The sequence below is a fragment of the Rhea pennata genome, chromosome 2 (assembly GCF_028389875.1).
Source record: "Rhea pennata isolate bPtePen1 chromosome 2, bPtePen1.pri, whole genome shotgun sequence".
Classification (NCBI taxonomy): domain Eukaryota; kingdom Metazoa; phylum Chordata; class Aves; order Rheiformes; family Rheidae; genus Rhea; species Rhea pennata.
Window position 1 is genome coordinate 54,658,519 of NC_084664.1, and position 19,628 is coordinate 54,678,146.

The 19,628-nt window shown below is 39.8% G+C and overlaps 1 protein-coding gene across 1 annotated transcript in view; it reads right to left on the reverse strand.

The window, feature by feature from the left end:
* Positions 1-465: 465 nt before the first annotated feature.
* The window catches only part of MATCAP2 (microtubule associated tyrosine carboxypeptidase 2), a 31,192-nt gene continuing 12,029 nt past the window's right edge, over positions 466-19,628 (reverse strand). The window contains exons 3-7 of the mRNA XM_062569557.1: positions 11,665-11,808; positions 9,389-9,521; positions 7,904-8,209; positions 7,319-7,416; positions 466-3,578 (exon numbers count right to left, since the gene is read on the reverse strand). Coding sequence (XP_062425541.1) covers positions 3,417-3,578; positions 7,319-7,416; positions 7,904-8,209; positions 9,389-9,521; positions 11,665-11,808 — 843 coding nt within the window. The 3' untranslated portion in view covers positions 466-3,416. The remainder of the gene's footprint in view (positions 3,579-7,318; positions 7,417-7,903; positions 8,210-9,388; positions 9,522-11,664; positions 11,809-19,628) is intronic.

Sequence of the window (19,628 nt, forward strand, 5' to 3'; positions counted from 1 at the left end):
AATGATTAAGTCACTTTAAAATGAAAACTTCTTGTGAGAGGGAATAAGGAGCCCTGATGAGCAGCAGAGGAAGAGTGGGGGAGGAAAAGCATCGATAAGTAGAGCAGAGCATTTAGAGTTGCTATTTCCAATATAGATGGTGCTGGGAAAGGATCCACAGTCAAGTGGCTCCCGTGATGCCTCAGACCGTATCTTGGCAAAGGGCAGTCTGTTGAATCTCTCCCTGTGAGCAGTCTGGCCTCCTGACAGAAGTACAGGGGTCCCTACCTGCCGTACAACTTTCACAAACTCGTGTGGCAGATTTTTCATGACTCCAACAACTGTTTTTTCACATGGTTGTGAAAAACCTTCAATCCTGAGTTCACAACTTTAAATTTCCAACAAGCCATACAGCCAACTTTTTCACAAGAAAGTAATGTTGTCACCCGAAAGTAACACTTCTATAGCCTACGTTCTGTTGTTCTCTTTTGTTTATTTGCAAATGTTGTATAAAATGCCATTTAAAATTGGCTCGGTGAAATGCGGCACTTATTCTAATATTGACCAACTTTCTGTGTATGAATGACATGGAAGTAGTGAGACAGAGATAAACAGCAAAGCAATTGGACCAGACTACTAGGAAAGGCTGTCATCACATCACTGACACTATGAAACTTTGTAGTAACTTGAACTTACATGCACTACTGTCCAAAAACTTTATTACAGAACTTCAGTACCATGATTTAGTAACCAGGCTCATCAGAGTGGTTTTTTTTTTTTTTTTTAATTACAAAATCTGCGCTTCCAAATTTAACACTTTTACAAAAGAGGGAGGACAAATTTGACACTGAAAACAGAAGCTGACAGTTGAATCTACTGCTATAGTACTGTTTTTTTTTTTTTTAAGCTGACCACTTTAAGACTCAAACCCACTAGTTACACCTATTTTTAGAATAATAAAAAAAAATAGGAAATTAAATGGCATCAACTGCTTTGGGGAAAATGAGATGCAGGCCTTCAAGCAAAGCAAAAAGGCCAGCAGCATTTTGGCTGGGAGGGTAGTAATACAGTCAACAGACAGGTAGAGAAAGGGCTATGACATTGGTAATCTGTGGCAAAGCAAGGTGACGAGGCTTCCTGGTTGCACACACACATTATAGTAAATACCCTCAGACTATAACAGAGCTACTACTGGGGGAGAGGAAAAAGCACTTTTTTTTAACATAGAAGCAGCTGGAGGAAAGCTGGGAGTTCTCCCTGGTAAGAAAAAAAATCATTACAAAATTGTAGCCCTTTCATAAAGGACTGAACTTTTCCCATACCCTTGGATCAGCAAAGTGCACCTAGTTTTTCTATGCTGTACCTCAGACAATCTCTATCTGATTTACTCCAAAGATGACTTTTTAACTGGAGTCTTTGAACCTGACACGTGTGGATTTTCTGCCGCTTGTGGCAAAGGAGCCAAAACGTGGAGCGAGTGCGTGACTGCAAACTGTTCCCACAGGCTGCTGCTATGTCTGCTCAGCTCAGCGCTAAGGCAAAGCTACGAGTCATCAACCTATGAGCACCCCAGGAGGAAGGAGATGAAAAGGGCTTTTTGTTAAACATAAAGAAGTTGGCAGGCTTTCAGGTCATAAACACTATGAACAATACAAAATTAAGGCTGTGAGGAGTTCTTGGTTTATGTCTTAAAAATAACCAAATTTAGTAAATTTGTACAGCAGGCTGAATGCATTTTCTTTTTTGAAGCAGGCAGGCAGCCACTACAGCGCACTTGCAATACTATCTAAAAGGAAGCTCGCGTCTTGGGATTATTCAAAACCTGCAGACTGCTTAGCCAGCTAAGAGATCTTCCCATGGATTTTCTTCTATGGATCACAAAATGTGTTATCCAGACTTCAAAGCTGGAATGGCTACTACTGTCATGGGGGTAAAATCAGCCTGTGGAGGACTGGGGGTTTATTAGATCCTTTGGAGTAAAGAGCAGGATAAGAGAAGAGAAAGAGACAGTGGGGCTCAGGCCCGTGTAAGGGTGGCGCCGAGGGCACCTTGTTCCTGTCCAGCCTCTGTCAGAGTGAGAATGATACCATGGCTCCTTCCCAGCAGATCAGACCAGCCCTGGTAAAACGTTATCTACCAAAACAAAAACCTTTTGTCACAGTAATTACAGGTGCAAAATTCTATAATAACTTCAGTTCTTCCATAATAACCTGGATTCAGAAAATGTAGCTCTCTGTAAGTCCTCCTGCATCATGCAAGCTGTTTACCGTTGGATTGGCTGTGCCATACAGTAATGTGTTTTGTCCACTTAGTTCTGGATGTAGCACCAACATTTAAAACAGAGGTATATATGCTTCAGAATTGATGCAGCAGTTCTGTTGCTTTGAACATGAGAATAGGGCACTTGTGAGTCTTCGCCTCTCCTCACTAACGTCTCAGTCCTCACACAAGCTCTGCAAGCTCAAGCTTACTGTAGCACAGAGGCATGAAACTGCTCAAAAAGTGATCCGACTCTCTGTTCACTCATGACTCGGTGAAGAAGTGCGAATTGCCTGCTGTGCTGAATTATGTCCCTGTATATCTGAATTTATTTAAAACATGCTAGTCACAAAATCACAGTTCTGTCCAGTTTTTCTTCCAAAACACTGACATGTTAAACTTCCTAGATGTGCTGTACTTGTCCTCAAAGGTCGGAAAACCTTTTCATAATTCAGCTTCTTGAAACATGTACTATACAGAAAAGATGTGTAACAACTCTTTTGGGAGATAACTTGTTTATGGTCATTAAACTAGCAATATCTTTTTTTTAATGTTAAGTCTCTTAGTAACAAATAGTTCTTTACAGTGTGATACAGCTTTGATCATATTGCACAAAGACATGTTTCTGTGTTGTAACTTTTTTTAAAAACTTTTTTTTGTTGCTATGATGAGCAAATGGGAAAGAGTTAGGCAGACAGTGATGTAGCATAATCTACAGCAATTCTGTTGCTATGTGTTGTGAAAGCTATGACCAAAGACAGGGCAAATGTGAGTGAGCGCCTCTTTTTTTTTCTTTCCTTCACCTCAAAACTGGGATGGGAAAAGACAGTACATTAAAAAAGAAATTGTCAAATTCTTTTTGTAGCATACAAAACATAGAGGAGGTGTTTGCACATATCACTGCAAAGGAATTTCTAAGCCAAAATAAAAAAGCAAAAAGCCCCTTTATAAATAATCAGTATATAATGACAACACAAAAGGAATTTGAAAGAACTTTTTTGGAAAGAAAAACTTCTGAGTTCATACTTTCATGATTCACATTTTTAAAAATCTAATTCACAGAACTATGTATTTTGACCACCTTTCCCTTCTGCAGAAAAGTCTATTTCTGCAAGTTCTGAGAAGTCCAGTTTTATTGTCTCAGTCATACATCATTAATAAAGGGTTAGCTAATGCTGTTAATTTATGAGCTCCTGGAGCTCCTTATCAGTCAGCTCATTGACTTCCATGATCTTTTCCAAGTGCTCCATATACCGTGCATGGTCTTGCAAAAAGTGTGGTACCCTCATGTTCTCGATCACAGCTAATTCCTTCAGGCGGTCCACATCCTCGTATGAGATCTGCAAGGAAGGAGAGGGGTTAATATTGAGCTATAGTCCTATTACATCTGTAATTTCTCTGTTGTGGCTCTAAACTCCCTTTTGCAGATGGTAAAACATTTTGGAGCAGAGGGATTTATAAGCTTGTCAGAGTCCTTTGAAAGAACCTTAGAGCATGAGTTATTGTGCTTCTCAATGGAAGAAAAATGTAACCCTAACAAATGCCTACATAGTTCCTGATTCTGCTTTTGATTAATTCAGTGAACAGACTCTAGTGACCTAATGCGAACAGGATTAACCTACAACAGCTACAGCAGTAGGGAGGGAAAGGATGGAACGCATGTAATTCCTGGAGTTCTCAAAGAGGTGAAAACACTGACATGAGACTGGAAAAGGTGCTGGGCCAAAGATCAGGGAACTAGAAAGGGAGTGTAGGACAGATACGGAACAGGAAGCAGGCAGGCTTGGGCTTCGGGAAGGTCCAGAAAGTCCGGCAGTCCTAGCTACCTAAACAACTCGTATGGTTTCATTTTCACCAGCAATAACTTATTTGTGCTTATACAAAGCTAAATTAAAATATGCCTCTTTAGTAACTAACTACAGCATAGGCAACCTTATGCACCTTAAAATGGGGGAGCAGGGGGTGGAGATTGGGTTTGCCTCTTGGCATCAACAGCTTCTGGGCATAGCCACAGCATTTGCAAACTTCTTTCAGACTACTGCTTCTTTATAATGAAAGCTGAGATTTTTCTCATAGTTAGCTCAAGGTGTTGTGAATGATAATCTGGAAAGGGTGATTTCTTTGGCTTTGCAAGGCTACACAAGCTGTCCTGCAAACACAGAACAAGTCTCCTTGGGCAGTTATCCACTGTGATGAAATGCAAGCTGTGTGCGCTGGGGCACCCTACAGGCAGAAGCATATGTACTGGCAAAAATGTACGCCAGGCTGTGCTTACTAGCTGGCAATTCCTAGTTCCTCAGGCCATAGTGGTGCCAGGGGGCTTGAGTGTGGAGCCTGCTCCTTCAAACCTTTTTACCTTCTGTTCCTTCTAAGAAGCTGAGCACAGCGCTGTTAGAGTTGCCTGGAAACAGCCTGTTCTCTTAGCAGGTGATGGGTCCTATTTAGAAAAAATGAAAGCAAGCAGTGATGACCTACCTATGCATAAGAGACATGGAAAGTCTCTTTGGAAAGATAGGAGGGTCTAATCCAAGTTACTAAACCAGATCCACAGGAGCAGTTAAATGTGGGGTGATTATCTCACTGAAAATGGGAGCAAACTCCAGGAAGAGGATGAATTTGCATCTGAGCACTTTAATGTTTTCTGAGATGCAATGACAAAACGCATCTTAATTTAAAAATGCACATGCACCCATGCCCAGGCAGTAAGCCAGTATGAAGACACATCAACATGAACTATTGCTGTACTACTACTGTTTGAAGAGAGTGTGAGATTTCACCCTGCTTAATGTATTCAGAAGCAGATATACAGGACCCATATGAAATCATACCATCTCCTCTCAGTCTGGAAACACGGCACCAAATGAGATTAAATTCTCATCTCTCCTCTCCCAACTTTAAATCTACCTCTTTTCCTCAAAAAGGGAGAAAGAACCCTTTCCCATCTTGTATTTACATTCAGGAGTTTCTGTTACTGCTGCAGCTAAAAAATAAGCATTTGTGATCAAAGGTATGGTCGGAATGGGATGTGTTTCACTGGTTATGGCAATTTCTAAAAATAACTTTTGACATTTTGAGGAGAACATAAAAACATAATCTCATCCTACTATGGCAACAGGTCATCTTCCTTACAACATGTAATTAAAATTATTGTAACAGGTAACAAAGACTAGGCTAAAATTGGCTCATTTAGGCTTTTTCTAATGTGTTTATGTTCTTGGAAAACAAAGCAGCAGGTGACTTTTTGCTGCCTTTTCTTTTTACAACACTTGTAGTTGTTCAGTACTGAGATACCTCCAATATCTGCATTCTATTTCTCTTCTTTAATATTTGCATGTGACTATTACATGAAAGTTTTGCAAGGCTTCCCATACTTTATTCTTTAACTACTGCAAAGCTTTAAAAACTGCTCTTTCTCAAAAGCATCTCTTTTCAAGCTTCAGTGTCTCTTATTCATCACCCTCCAGGAATGCAGAACAGCTTGCATGAGTGCATAAGCCATGTTCTACTTCCACATATTGCTCTCTTCAGCACTCTAAGTAATGCCAGAAGCAGCAGGAAGGCATGACTGTTTGGGTCAGCCAAACCTCTAGCACTCAGATGAGAACAGAGGACACAGAAACTTCAAGATGGCTCTCTTGTTCGTATGAGAAATCAGTGCTCTGATTTTATGGCTGTGTTAACTACCTATTGAAGCACAGAAAGCAATTTCTTACTGGCAGTATAGTTGGTTGCTTTTGCTTCCTATTATGTTTATTCCCAGGTTGTATTTGGAATAAAATAGGCCTAAGGTAAACATGCTGAGAAAGATGAGCTCACTTGTTACAACACAACACCACTAAAGATCTTCGAAAAACAATGAATATTTTCCCACTAATCCCTGGCCTTCCCTATGTTTGAATTCCAATACTTTTTCTTCTAAGCTAGAAGAAAAGTAAGTTTAGCTTCCTTATGGAACATCTCAATCCTTCTTTTCTGCCTTAAACAAACAAACAAAACCACCTTTAGAATGGTGAGGAACTCGTAATAACCACAGTCTAAATCTCAGTGAAAGCTCAGTATTCCTCTGTGAACACAGACTTTTTTTCTTGAGAGCAGGCACTGCTCTTACACACACATCTTCAGTTGAATTGTAGATGTCTGCAGTAAAAACATTCAAAGTAGTGTTTAAGTTCCCTTGATTTAGAAGGGAATTTAGATTTTAGATAATTTCAGATTTTAAATTTAGATTTTAAGTATGGCCTGTATCATAATAAGCTATCTTCTTTCATCACTCAATGTCAATACCAAGCAAGAAGCAATACTGATAAACCAGCTTTCAACCCAAGCAAAACAGTACTAACTTGATTCCCATTTTATGTGAGTTTGAACCTTGCTTTATGAAATGTGGAACCCTAGCAATCTAAAAATCCCGTTCAAGAAGTCTCTGACAAACCTGCACTACTTAGAATGGATTTGAGGACAATAGGCTTGTCCCAGCCCCACCTTTAAAACTGAGGATGGCAGTCAGGCAGAGAACACCAAGAAGTGATATTCAAAATGGATGGAAAACATATTGTGTGAATTCAGAAATACCATGTATTCTGGAAAAAAAGAGACACTAATTTTCAAAAAAAAATATCAGAGATGACATGAGAGAGAGGAAACAGGGATGGAAACCCCAGTATCAGCCCTCCCTTTGTGATGGAAGGGGATGTGTTAGGATCAAACTGTGAATTTGACTTTCTACAAGGACCATCACCTTCTCTAGCACCTGTCCTACTTGCCTGAGGCATTCCACTGTACTACAGTGAAGGCACCTGATAAACCTTCCTGAACAGTAATCAGATGCCATCAAAAGGAGGAAAAGAAAGCCTGAGAAATATGACTGTAAAATCATAATCTGATAAGTGAAGAATGAGAAAAATCTGGCAGGAATTTTTAGAACCTCAAAATATTTGTAACTCTTGCTTTGTGTAAATCACGTGCTACACAAATTTCTAGATCAAAGTAAAGCAAAGGGCAATGATTTGCGTAACTCTTCACAGGTGACCTTGCTAAAACCTCACAGCTGCATCTTTCGGGTAAGAATGAGTCCGCTCACCTTTCCAAGGGCTGTCAGAAGGTGGAAATCAATGGACTCTCTGTATCTCAGGATTCGAAGGATGCCATCCAAGTATACCTGATCCTTATTGAAACAGCCTAAAAGGAATAAGATTTATTCCACTGCATCAGTTTGTTTAAGTTGTATTTTAAGAAGTCATTATTAACAGAACAACTGTAATTTTTAAAATTACATGTTTGTATCTTGGAGCTTCAAAACTTTCCTAAGACTAACTAGAAAGCTAAACTCACTAGCTAGAGAAAGAAAACAAACACAAAAGATCATACCTGTGAATATCTTCAGCAACACTTGTAATAAACATGAAAGGAGGTCAGACTGAATCTAAACTTTTTCATACTTTTACAATTCCCACATTCAACAAAAAAAATCCTTTATTGACTCAGTTTGACAGTCTTACAACTGTGTATTTTCAAAAGCATAAATCCTGTTGCCTCATTTTAGAAAGTGAATCATTCCATTTCTCCTTTCTGTGAAACTTTTACTGCATGAACAGGTTCTGAATGAGCTCTGTGCACACTCTGGCCACATCTCTGAGGAACAATGATAGATAAAACAGAGACCCACCTGGCTGTGATGTATCAGTCCACCCCCTCTTGGCTCGTACACAGTAATCCCACCTGGTGTTGGGGTCCTTGACAAATTTTCCCACATCCTGGAAAAGCTGACTGAAGGACATTTGACTAGCCTGATACACTGTGTAGTAGAGCAGGGCAGCCCTCCAAAGAAAAGGGTCCTTGCGGAACAGGACACTGTGAATACTTGCTAGCCCCTCTTCAGTAGGGTTGATTGGTTTTAACCCATGTTTTCTACGTCCGTTCCAGTTGCACCAAGGTTGGCTGTTGTTGTTAATACCCCGAAAATAGTGAGTTCCTGAAAAGAAAGGAATATAGGACTTAGAACAGTAACATCTACTGATTCCAGAAATGACAAAATACTAAGGAGATGCCAATATCAGGACTCACCTGGGTACTGGGCAATGGGAAAAGTGCCAACTTTGGCCCTATTCTAAATGCCAACAGTGCAGTAATTCACCTGCTGACTGCAAATCAGACTTCCAAAAATGCCTAAGGAATACAAATGTTAGCAAGCCTTGAGTTCCCAAATCCATGGAAAGGATTTTTCAAAAGTCTCTTACATGCTGAATGCCTCTAGGATACATTAGGCTTTGTGGTGAACAGAAGTAACGAGAGGCAAGGAAGGGAGGGTTCAGTGGCAGCAATGCTGCCTCTTGAGACTGATTAGAGTCATACCGCTGCCTTGAAAGAGATTGCTGTCCACTTATAAAGTGAGTAACACCGGCCCAAGGCAATCGCAGGGCTTGCTTCTCAGATCAAATTCAGCAACTAGCCAAGTTTATCTGGTTTTGTTTTACTTAATTAGAACAAAATTCACTGACAAGTTTAGAGAAATTTTCTATGGGGCTGGGCCAACCTTGTGTAATGCAAAATGGAGGCAATCTTGTGCAGGTTACAGGACTGCTGCATACGCTCCTCGTATTTAAAGCTGCCTATATTAGCAAGCAGTGCAGCGTAGCAGAAGGGATTGGTAAAGTGAAATGGCTTGTGCTGAGGCTAAGCAATCCCACTAGCTGTGTTTCAGGGTCTTTACTTTGGACTAACTCAGGGTTGGTTTTACAAACAAAATGCCCCTGAGCAGTGACAGCACTGTAGGTATGCCCTGAAGCATAGCTTCTGTATTAGCATCATCTGAAAGGATTACACTTGGCCTGTTCCAAGACTGCCCTGCAATGTGAACCTTGCTGCAGTAAAGTGGGGATCACTGGCAGACTTGCTTTGAAAGGTTGCTCCTGAGCTGACCTGAAATGTTAATAGAAATACATCTAGGAATCTTAAAGTGAACATCTTCCTTCTGCTATGTGGTGCACATATAAATAGGTTTCTCCTCTTCAACACACTTGCAATACAGGTCATTTAAGCAGGGGTATTCCCTCCTTTTGTGTATGTCCAGTACTTGGCCCATTATGGCAAAGGAAGTAAGAATGCATGCATGTACTCCCTTTTGTCTGAAGACCTGCTGCCATGCTCATACCAATTTCATGTCTCAGCATCCCTTCCAGCCAGTGTTCTCGGGCAGTAGAGATATTGATAGTGAGAGTGGGACGGCCATTCACCACTGTCATTGAGGCTCGAGAAAGCAGGTCCTCCGTGAGATGGACCACGATCTAAAGATGAGAGAGTTCAGGTATCAGAAGAGCTCTCTTCTACTTCCTGTTCCTGCTTTGTATCTTCCTTTGGCCCTTCCAGTATTTCATTTATGCTTGGTCCCTTGCCCTTCGCAACTCTTCTGAGCTAATGGCAGATTATCCTTGTGAGACATTTCTGACTCCACTGAGATATTCCAGCCACCTATGCTTCTGATAAAACCCCAGAGACCTTAGTGGGACTTAGCATGATGGTTATGACAGGCAGATATGAGACTGCAAAATTTGAATATGGCAACCAGGCTAGGAGGGAGAGGAATCAAATGCAGAAAGCAAGCTACAGAAAATTACATTTTTAAGGTGTGCCTAATAATCTTGGAAGTACTGATAATTTAAAAATATTAGATAAACACATACATTGACTGAATATCTGCACACTTAACTGTCTTTACCTTTTTAAATTGCAAATCTGAAGTCCCAGGAATGAGAGGGGAAAGCACGGTGTGCTTTGTGTCCTCATCGATAATGCAGACTTGAAATGTTATTCAGATATTGGTATTGTTTTGTTTTATATAGGAATCAAACTCTCTCCTGTTTTTCTTGAAAAATCAGTAATCAAAAAATGTCACAGAAAGAAAAACTAATGATATATTGATATATTTTTGTATTTGAGTTTTTAAAATAATTTTTAAACAAGTGGCTGGGAAAGTCAAAGGAAACTCTCTCTTTTGAAGATTAAGCAACTTTCCCACCTCAAGAAATGCTTAAAGAAGGTTCCCCAGAGTACTGCTCAGGTGAGTACCTGAGAGTGTACCTACAGGAGAAACCATTTTTACTATCAAAGTTAACAAAAAAGGACCCAAGGTTCAAAACCCTCCTCTTCAGCAGCAAACAACCAGTCACCATAAAAATCTTATTAAAATGTAGGAAAGAAAGGAAAACCATAAAATATTTAGAATCTAAACTACTCTTACTATTTAGCCTTATTAACAGCTGATGTCTCTCTTCTCTTCAACTACAGAGAGTGTTTACAGCACATTTTAGACCATACTGAGTATGATGTACTCTGTAACTGTACTTTGCAGAAGGCAACACTTGATTAAGACAGATATGAGATGTTTTATGATAGTCATAAATATTTGTCTTTTGCTTCCATAAAGACAAAAAAAAAAAAAAAAAAAAAAAAAAAAGGATGCAAAGGGAAATAAAAGCACAGCAAAGACCAAAAATGTAAATTTTTTCTGGCTTGCTCTAAACTGCAGCCTTGGAACCTCACTGTTAGAGAAACAGGTGAAGTTTGGCACCAGTGTCAAACTGTAGTCTCCTAAAAAGGAGTGATGAGTGTAACAGTCTCTCCTAACATTACTGTGTTCACTAACTAAATCTAACTTCCTATAAATTAATTTTTGTCTATTGATCTCCCATTTCAGACTCCTCTTGTTCAATTCCATGAGCTCATACAAGTCGTGGACTGTGTCAGCTGGTGTTTTCATCTGCAGTAATTCTATTTTTCTACATTCAACTTCAGCTGACTTTTCCAAACAATCCTATGCAACTCAAACAGGATTTATTTTTTTAAGTCCTGAATAACTGAGAAATAGATTTTTTTTGCACACACCTCTAGAAAATAACGTTAAAATGAGAAAAAAACAGCAATGAAATCAACTGAACAAGTCAAAGTTTTTTAAACATTTTTATTTGCTTATGTCACCTTCATTTGTGCAACTTCTCACAAATCAGTCTTTTGGGCTGCGGATTATTTTTCTTGGCCTTCTCTTGCTTCCCTTACCTTTGATGTAAATAATGTGATACATGAGAAAGAATGGCAGAACTGAGAAATAAATGGAAATGTGCTATTTCAAACAGCTGAAAAAAGAGAGGAGGAAGGGTGTTGCTCTTGGATACTCCCAAAAGAGATGAAATTAAGAATGAGCATATATGAGTCAGGAAACAGGCTCAAAGAGATGGCTGAAGCGTTCACAAGGAACTTGCATCATTTGGATTGTTCAAAAATTCAGCTGGGCAAAGCCATTAGAAAAATATGATGTAAGGAATATTCTTACAACTATGGAGGAAAGGCCTCTCAAACGGCCTCTTAGTTCCCTTCCCTGTGCAACTTTTTTTCTAAATAAATACTTCTTTCCTGAGCCAGCACATGACCTACCTCACCAAGACAGCCTTCTTTCACCATGTATTTCCTGACATGATTCCAGATGCGACTTTTGGTCAGCAAGCTGCCTCCAGTGGCCTGTTCAAACTTTTCATAGCTTCCATACTTCTGCAGTGTCCGTTTCATGATGTTAATGGACTACAAAACACAAAGGTATAGCAGATATGAATACAGCAAGACACCTGTGTAAGCTTGACACGTGTTCTCTCTCTCCCTTCTCCTTCTCTCTCCTGTTTTTTAAACTCACTCGGAGTCGCTAGTAAACTGTAGTCATTACATATAGGCTGACACACTCTGTAATCAATTATATAATCTTCAGACATTCATTAATGCCAAAGTACTGAAAAAAAGATTCTGATTAACTCATCTTGGACCCACATGACAGATGATTTTCAGCTTAGTGAAATGACACTCATTTCTTTCTATAATTTGGGGAAAATTGTACAACTGGCTTGTAAATCAAACATAAAAGGCCACAAGGACATGGGAAGGTTAAGTTATTAGCATATATCCTTTATGGTTTTCCAATGAACTTTGTAAATATCATCCATTATCATCATCTCACTTTATTATTTCTTGGTATTTTGTAATTTAGAAATGCTGAACCATGTTTGAACAGATGTATAATTTTAACAAGAATATTTCTATCAAAATGCCTCCTTATGATGAAATCCTCTGTACCATGGATGTCTGTGTTTCAGAAGGGAGCTGAGATAATGGCAACTTTACTCACAGAACTTCCATTTAAGCCAAAATACTTCTTTATAACCCAAACAATGAAGGAGGGAAGTTCCATTAGGCAAACAAAGCAGTAACAATTTCAGTTCTCTTGTGTATTGCTGCGGGAAGAAGTCCTTTGTGTGTGGAGATGGAGCACAATGCCTGTTATATAAAATGAGATTGGAACTCTGTGCATGTTGAAGATGGTACTCATGAGGTGTGAAATAGTCATTTCCAGTGAGCTATTTCCCAACACTTCACACCCTTAAAAGAAAATACATTATAGAATATTTTCTTACCCAGCAGTAGTCCAGCTAAGAAAACTGCTTTATTCTCCTATATGACAACAGAAGCTCCTAAGAACCCCAGACAGAAAAATATTATTGATATTACCTATAAAATGAATACTATTTCTAAGAAAACACCACGAATGATGATGGTGGAAATCTTGCTCACTGAATCTCTTTCTACACTGTACAGTCAGTGTATGTATACACCAAGCTGATAACAGTTATGCTTTTTGTTTACAGCTATGTAATTCTGACATTGTCAGACTGGCTTATTGGCCACAAAAATAGGATTAATTTCGTATCTCTCACAGTTACTAACAATCCTCTTACTTCATTTTTCATGTTGAAACTAAGCAACCCTCAGTATTGCCACTGAAAGGCCATAAATGCTAGTCATGATGTAGTCTTAAAGTTCTGTTGCTCTTTGATGAAAGAAATACAAATTATTTGAATGCCAAATGAATACTACACTTGATTTTTGGTATTTCCTTTTGTGCCTCTCATGCTTCATGTTAAATTTGAAGGGTCCCCTAGTCAGATCTGAGAAATTTATTCAAAAGTGAAGGAAGTACCATAATTTAGGAAAAAAGATGGTTAGCTTAAAGAAGCCAGTCATTGCTGGAGGTCACATAATGTGGAAGCAAAGAAGCTATCTACCCTGTGTCACTGCTGTGATCTTTCTTCTCTCTACACCTGAATCTCCACATTAAGTTTTTCTAAAGTCATGTGAGCAGAGGTCACAAGCTGGAGAGCAGTAACAGTGAATCAGAAAAAGGACGTAAGTGGAAATCTGCTGCAAAGGTTGCCCTTGGTTGCTACAGGAGATATACAGCCAGTTCTTCAGGTACAGCATAGCAGCAGTATGATACAAAACTAATGCAACTTGTCCAAAAAGCTAGAGTATTTGGCCTCAAGAAAATGACTCTAACACAAACAGGCTCATTATAAAGCCAACCAGAAACCTTATATGAACACTATCCCGTCACACTGCCTCCTGTGTGGCACCTATTCGCCATGCAAATTCCAGCAATGGTTTCAGGCCTGTTAGGAACTTAGCAGCAGTTACACCCTAGACCCACCCTTGGCTGGGGTAAGAGAGTCCTGTCCTCAAACAACACCCCCAGGATGCAGGACTGTCTGGAGGGGCTGCATGTCACCGCTCAGCCTCAGGACATTTGGCTGGTCCCCACGATCAAGGCCGCTTCTGGCAGCCAAGGCCCTGCACCTGCTGAAGTCAGGAGAGTAAGAACTCGATGTTACAAAGAAATGCAGCAATGAGGAATGGATTAACTTTTCTAAGTTTTCTTTATAAGATCAGGCATCTGGATATCTGAACAGAGGTATCGTAAAAAAGAGCAGTGCTACCATAAAGCCTGAGATGCTGAAAACCGCTTGGCTTTGTGTCTCCCTGTTACAACACTGGAATGACCACGTGCACTCCCACATGTATCAATAGGCACTTTAAACACATTTAGCTTGGTTGCTTGCAAAGAAAACAAACCCTTCTGCTACTAAAGCGGCTACGGAACTGCCACAGTGAAAGCTACCATGGGTTTCTACAACTTGGAAACAAATGATGTTTTTCAAGGAGGATACATCAAAAACAGAGGATGCATCCTCACCTCCTGCAAACCAGGTAGCTTTAGCAATTACAGCCAAATGGCATCATTTCACCTTCCTGCTATTTTAGATATTTAAAAGACGTTCAATGCTGTTAATTTTACTGTTAATTCCATTGATTTATTGTACAGAAGTACAAGTAAGGAGAGCAACACATCTGCATTGTAGACCTATCCCACGACCTGCAATGTAAATGAGATTTTTGTTTCCAAGTAACTTCCCAGGTTTTACATTAGGTCCTCTACGAATGCATGGCAGCGACTGGAACTAATACATAAATAAAGGTTAGAGAAGTTTTAGCACATTAGTAAATAATATATTTTTCTCGTGAACATGCATGTCTATAAACACTGCATGTTATTTAAAAATGATCTTAGACAAATGAAGCAAACTTAGTGTCTAATCTACATAGTAAAAGTAAGAATACATGAGTCCATCATGCAGGGTCTAATGTTTCTGGAGTCTAGTAGCAATTGCTTTAAGCAATTTGCTTTTAGCAAATTCAGGATCAAGGGCAAGGTGCAGAGAACAAATTAAAATTGAGTTCTTGGTTCTTAATCTGACAGAGAGCTTGTGTATTTTCCTAAAGGATTTTTTTGTGTTTTTTTTTTAAACAGAATTATTACATACAAATTATTAACTTGTTCTAACAAGCTTTGGCTATTTTGTATGTTTTTCAGTATATCTGCAAATGCCAAAGTTATTTTCCTGCCTTGCACATGGTTAAAGAAATCAAAAACGCCTGCTCTCTGTCCCAGGAATAGTTTATTCTCAGCAGGCAACCTGAATAATTCAATATAACAACTCTTCAGTTTCCTTTGTAAGGTGCCAGGTCCTTAAGAAATTAATGTCACCTACTAGTTGTTTGGTATATCTGGTTTCACTGAACAATTAATTGCTGTCGTTTGCTCACTTTGAAAGAAGGAGTTTCTGAATTAATCTTCTAGCATGAAATTTATTTTCACTACTGTTGACAGGAAATTTCAATGAAGTCCATTAGACACAAGAAGCTAAGCCCCTACTTATATTCTTTGATGCTTAAATCCCTTTGAATGTGCCTCAGTAATCTTCATTCTCAAAGAAATTTGATGCCCAACAGCAACATATTTTAGCTCCCAAATCTCTTCTTTTTTTCTTTTCTCTTTCCCAGGTCAATTCTCTCTCTCAGTAATAAAGTCTGGAAAGATCTTCAAGTATATTGAGATGTTGGAAGTGAAGTTTTGAATGAGATTTACTAGGTGGTTCTGTCAGGTGAAATTACTTACTGGTTATTAAGGGACTAATTCTGTCACCTTTAGTAACACCTTATGGCTCAGAGTACGCAGCAATAGGGAACTGAACTTCATTCTATGTGATCAAATGGGCTCCCACAGAAGCACATGGGAACCCATCTACTAGGAGATGGGTCAAAGCCTACAGCATTCTGTTGCAACTGTGTCAGCTTCACAGTAATAATAATGTATTGTTATAATTAATAGCATTATATAAAATCGCAGTGAGATGAAGAAACAAGATGTAACAGGACTGCTTCAGGCTGAGTTACTGTCAAAGCCTGAATGAACTACCCTCATGAGGCCAAAGCCAGAGAACTGCAACACCCTGAACTGTCGCAAATGCCATGTCAGCAGAACCCGTATTTTTGAAGACGTAAGTTTCTTTCTAAGTTTAAATGCACTTTGCACAGTTGTATTGCACGGCATTGCCCCCCCAAAAAAGCTGTCAATAAGGCAACTCAGAACACTGTAATTCCTGTGGTTTTAAATTCTCTGAAAGTCATTTAATGAAAGACCTGATGCGAGGATGGATAGCATTTTCAAAAGTGGCCAGGATTTTGTTCTTACCATTTTAAGGGATCTTAAGCCATCTTTCAATGCTCAGGCTGTATCAAGAGTAATAAATTAGACAAGGCCAGGGCATTGGTTCAAGCGCTGGAACAGAATCATCCACAGAGCTTAACTATTAGCATGCCCCCAGACAAAGTTTTGTCTTGGGCTAACAAGCATGCTCTCAGGCAACACTTGTCCATGGCTGAAGGACAGTACAGGTCACCGTGTTCCCAGCAGAAGTGGGACTGAGGTTACTACCTTTTGGATGAGGAGAGTTCAGCCATAAGGATGTGAAGTCTTGGCACTTGCCTTCAGGGCCAAAGAGCAAGTCCTGGCTCTTAATTAATATGGGATACATCTTTGCAGTTCCACTGCCTTTACTGGTCATTCCATTCAGGCAGTAGGTAGTATGGAAACTGAAACATTTGAGAACAGCAGCTAAATTCTAGCTCTTTTTGAACAGTGATGAGTTAGGAAATCATGGAGCAAGTCAACAAAAATCTTGGAGTCTGTGACTCCTCTACTCAAATCACATGAGTGACTTCAGTTAAAAATAAAAGCTAGAAATGCAGATTCCTTATTTTTCTTCTTTTTTTCTGGAACAGGTCTTTTTAATGTATTTTTATTGCACAGAAAGCAGGAGCAATTTATGGCACTGGAATCATTGCTAGTTGGGGAGTGTAGGAGTAGAAGTTTGGCTTAGTTCATGTCAAACACTGCTGAGAAAAATTACTGCTGCAGTAATTTCACAGCATGTCCTCTTCCTGTCTGGACCGCTCTCAGCGTGGCTTCAGAGAGATGCCACAAACACACAGCTCAGTCTGCCTCTGTGCAAATCAAACACTAGGTCCAGTACAGCTTCATTACGAACTGCAGGAAAAAGCTTTTCCTACAACATGATGACAAAAAGTTTTGCATGGAGAAGAGACCAATAGAGAAAATGGGAGTGAGATTCTGACACTGAAAGAAGCCAAGAAAATAAGTGAAAAAGAGAAGTATTAGGCTTAAAGAATAGAAAAGATACTTATATACTTTATGAAGGGTAGGAAAAATCTGGAGTGCTGACCAAAGTGGAGCAGGGATGAATGAGTTCAGGTTTGATAAAGCAGAAACTGTTGATGCAGACCACTGCTGAAACCATTTGAGAGTCAGGAGGCAGCTTCTTCTCAACATAAAAGCTCATAAAAATACGGGTGTTTAAGAAGGGAAGATAAGCTTTATTAATCTGTACTGTTTTGATGCTGTTTACAAGGATATGTTATCACTACGAGAGACACAGCTTTATGTAGCTTTGGGGGTGTTATCCCAGAGGACTCTCCTGCCATAGTCAGAACATAGGTGTTTTTTAAAACCGCTGCATCACAACAGTGAGAAAATGAACACTGAACATGCATTAAAATTTCTGTTTGGCCTTCAATGGCAAGAAACTTTCTCACACTGACACCCGCATACACCAACATTAGCTTGGCAGTCAGGAGCCCCAAGTTCACAGCTCTTCGTCTGCCTCCGTTGCTGAACTTCTTCCCATCTGCTTAAGGCTTTTTTAAAATGCTGCGAGACACCTGGATCAACAACACAAGGTGAATAGCAGTTTCTCAGAGATACATTCCCATGAAAAAGCTTTTGAAAGTCCACAAACCCACAAATCAACACTGCACCTCAACCCACACACTGATGTGATTTCAGCAAGAGAAGCGAGTAGCCAAAGGGTACCTCCTCTACCCCATATGCCACACTGGTAACCTATATCCTGATGATTCAGCCACCTCAGAACAGATGACACAAGCCTGAACCCCTGCAGATGGAGAAAGTCATTAAGCTTGGTCTCCTTATTCCTGAACAAGTATTCCTACTGTTAGGAATTTACTGATTGCCACTATCACCTTTTTCCATGGCTCTGTTTCAAAGAAAACAGAAGGAGTTCTGGTAGTTCCTTCCAAGAGCACCGGATGCTAGCTCTCCAGTGGGTGGAAGTATTACTCTGCATCCTCCAAAAAGCACTGAAACAGCCATAAGAGCCATCGCACGCACGCACGCACGCACACACACACTCTCCTACCGGTGTAAAAGTTTCTGAAAGTGGCAGATGGACCAAGCATTGAGGTGGGAACTGTCCCCAGTAATGCTGCTGATTTTGACACTTGCCAAAACCACCAGTTAATGGTGGTATCTGAGGGGGAAAGGTTTTTTATTAGTTTGATCCCAAGCACTGAATACGACATGGAGACCCCTCACTCAGGGTTCTCTGCTCGTCTCTGAGGTGAGGTGACAGAACTCAGGTTGGAACTTGCTAGGAAAGGGCAATATCCAGAATAGCATGTCAGCTCTTGTCTATCTCAGCATCCAACAGTGAACTCACTTTCCAGCCTCAGGGTCAGTGGGAAGCAAGTTACTGATCTTGTCACAGTTTCTAAGGCCAAACCATAAACTTTCCAGTAACAGGAAAAAAAAAGAAAGAAAAAAAAAAGAGAAAGAAAGAAAGAAACAAAGAAAAAAAGACTATATGCCTGTACCAGCTTACTAGTAAAGGACAACAATTCCTGTTGCTTATTATCTAAAAAGTCTAGCTGAATCCCTCTTATGGCTACAGAAGAGTGCCAGAAGAAGCAATCGCAAGATAGGTCCCACTGCATAGCAACCACTGTGGAACTCAAGAAAGTAATGACACCAAAGCATTAAGAGGAGGAGACTTGCTTTCAGTTCTACTTAATTACCAGCTGCTAGGATTTTTTTTTTTTTAACGAATTGTTTGCAGCAAATAGTTCTCTGAATCCCAAGTCATCTGCATATAGCAATACAGGATAATCTATTTTCGTGAGCACATCCTAGCAGTATTAGTATCTATAGCATACCTCAAGCAACCAAGCTGTACTGCTGCACATAGATGATGGGACGAGACAGCTGAGCTAGATAATGGACTGAGTGATCTAGAAGATAGTTCTGTGTCCTCAGTTCCCATGTTCAGACACAGCTCTGCTACAAAAGGCATGCAGATTTAGTTAAGATTTGTGATACAGACAAGGCTTGCAGGCACCATTGCCTTCCTCCCTGCACAACTTATGTGTGTTCAAGTGAGGAGAAAAGCTTTCCAGCTGTATGCGTAAGTACCAATAAGCTGTACCAGATGGAGCTTGCTAGACTAATCAACAGCCATAAAATGGTGGCTGCCCTCTTTTCTAGATATAACTGAAAAAGAGAGACAGAGATGAGTGCAGGTTTCTGAGGACAGCTAACTTTTAGGCTATACTGTTTTGAGCTTTATTTAAAGTTTGCTATGTTTTTTCTTTCTGTTTGCTTGTGCTCTGTGTGGTAAAGAGCATGTTTCCATAATTCAGGTAGGGTGGATGTATTTTCAATGAAAAATGTCTTATATATTTTATAAGGAGTTAAAAATTCATGTTTGTTTTGGCTTTGTTCATAACTAAAAGAAAGAAGCCCACGCTCCTACTGCAGTATTACCAGAAGCACTCTGCAAACAGTGGAAAAGAGAAGTCTGAACAGT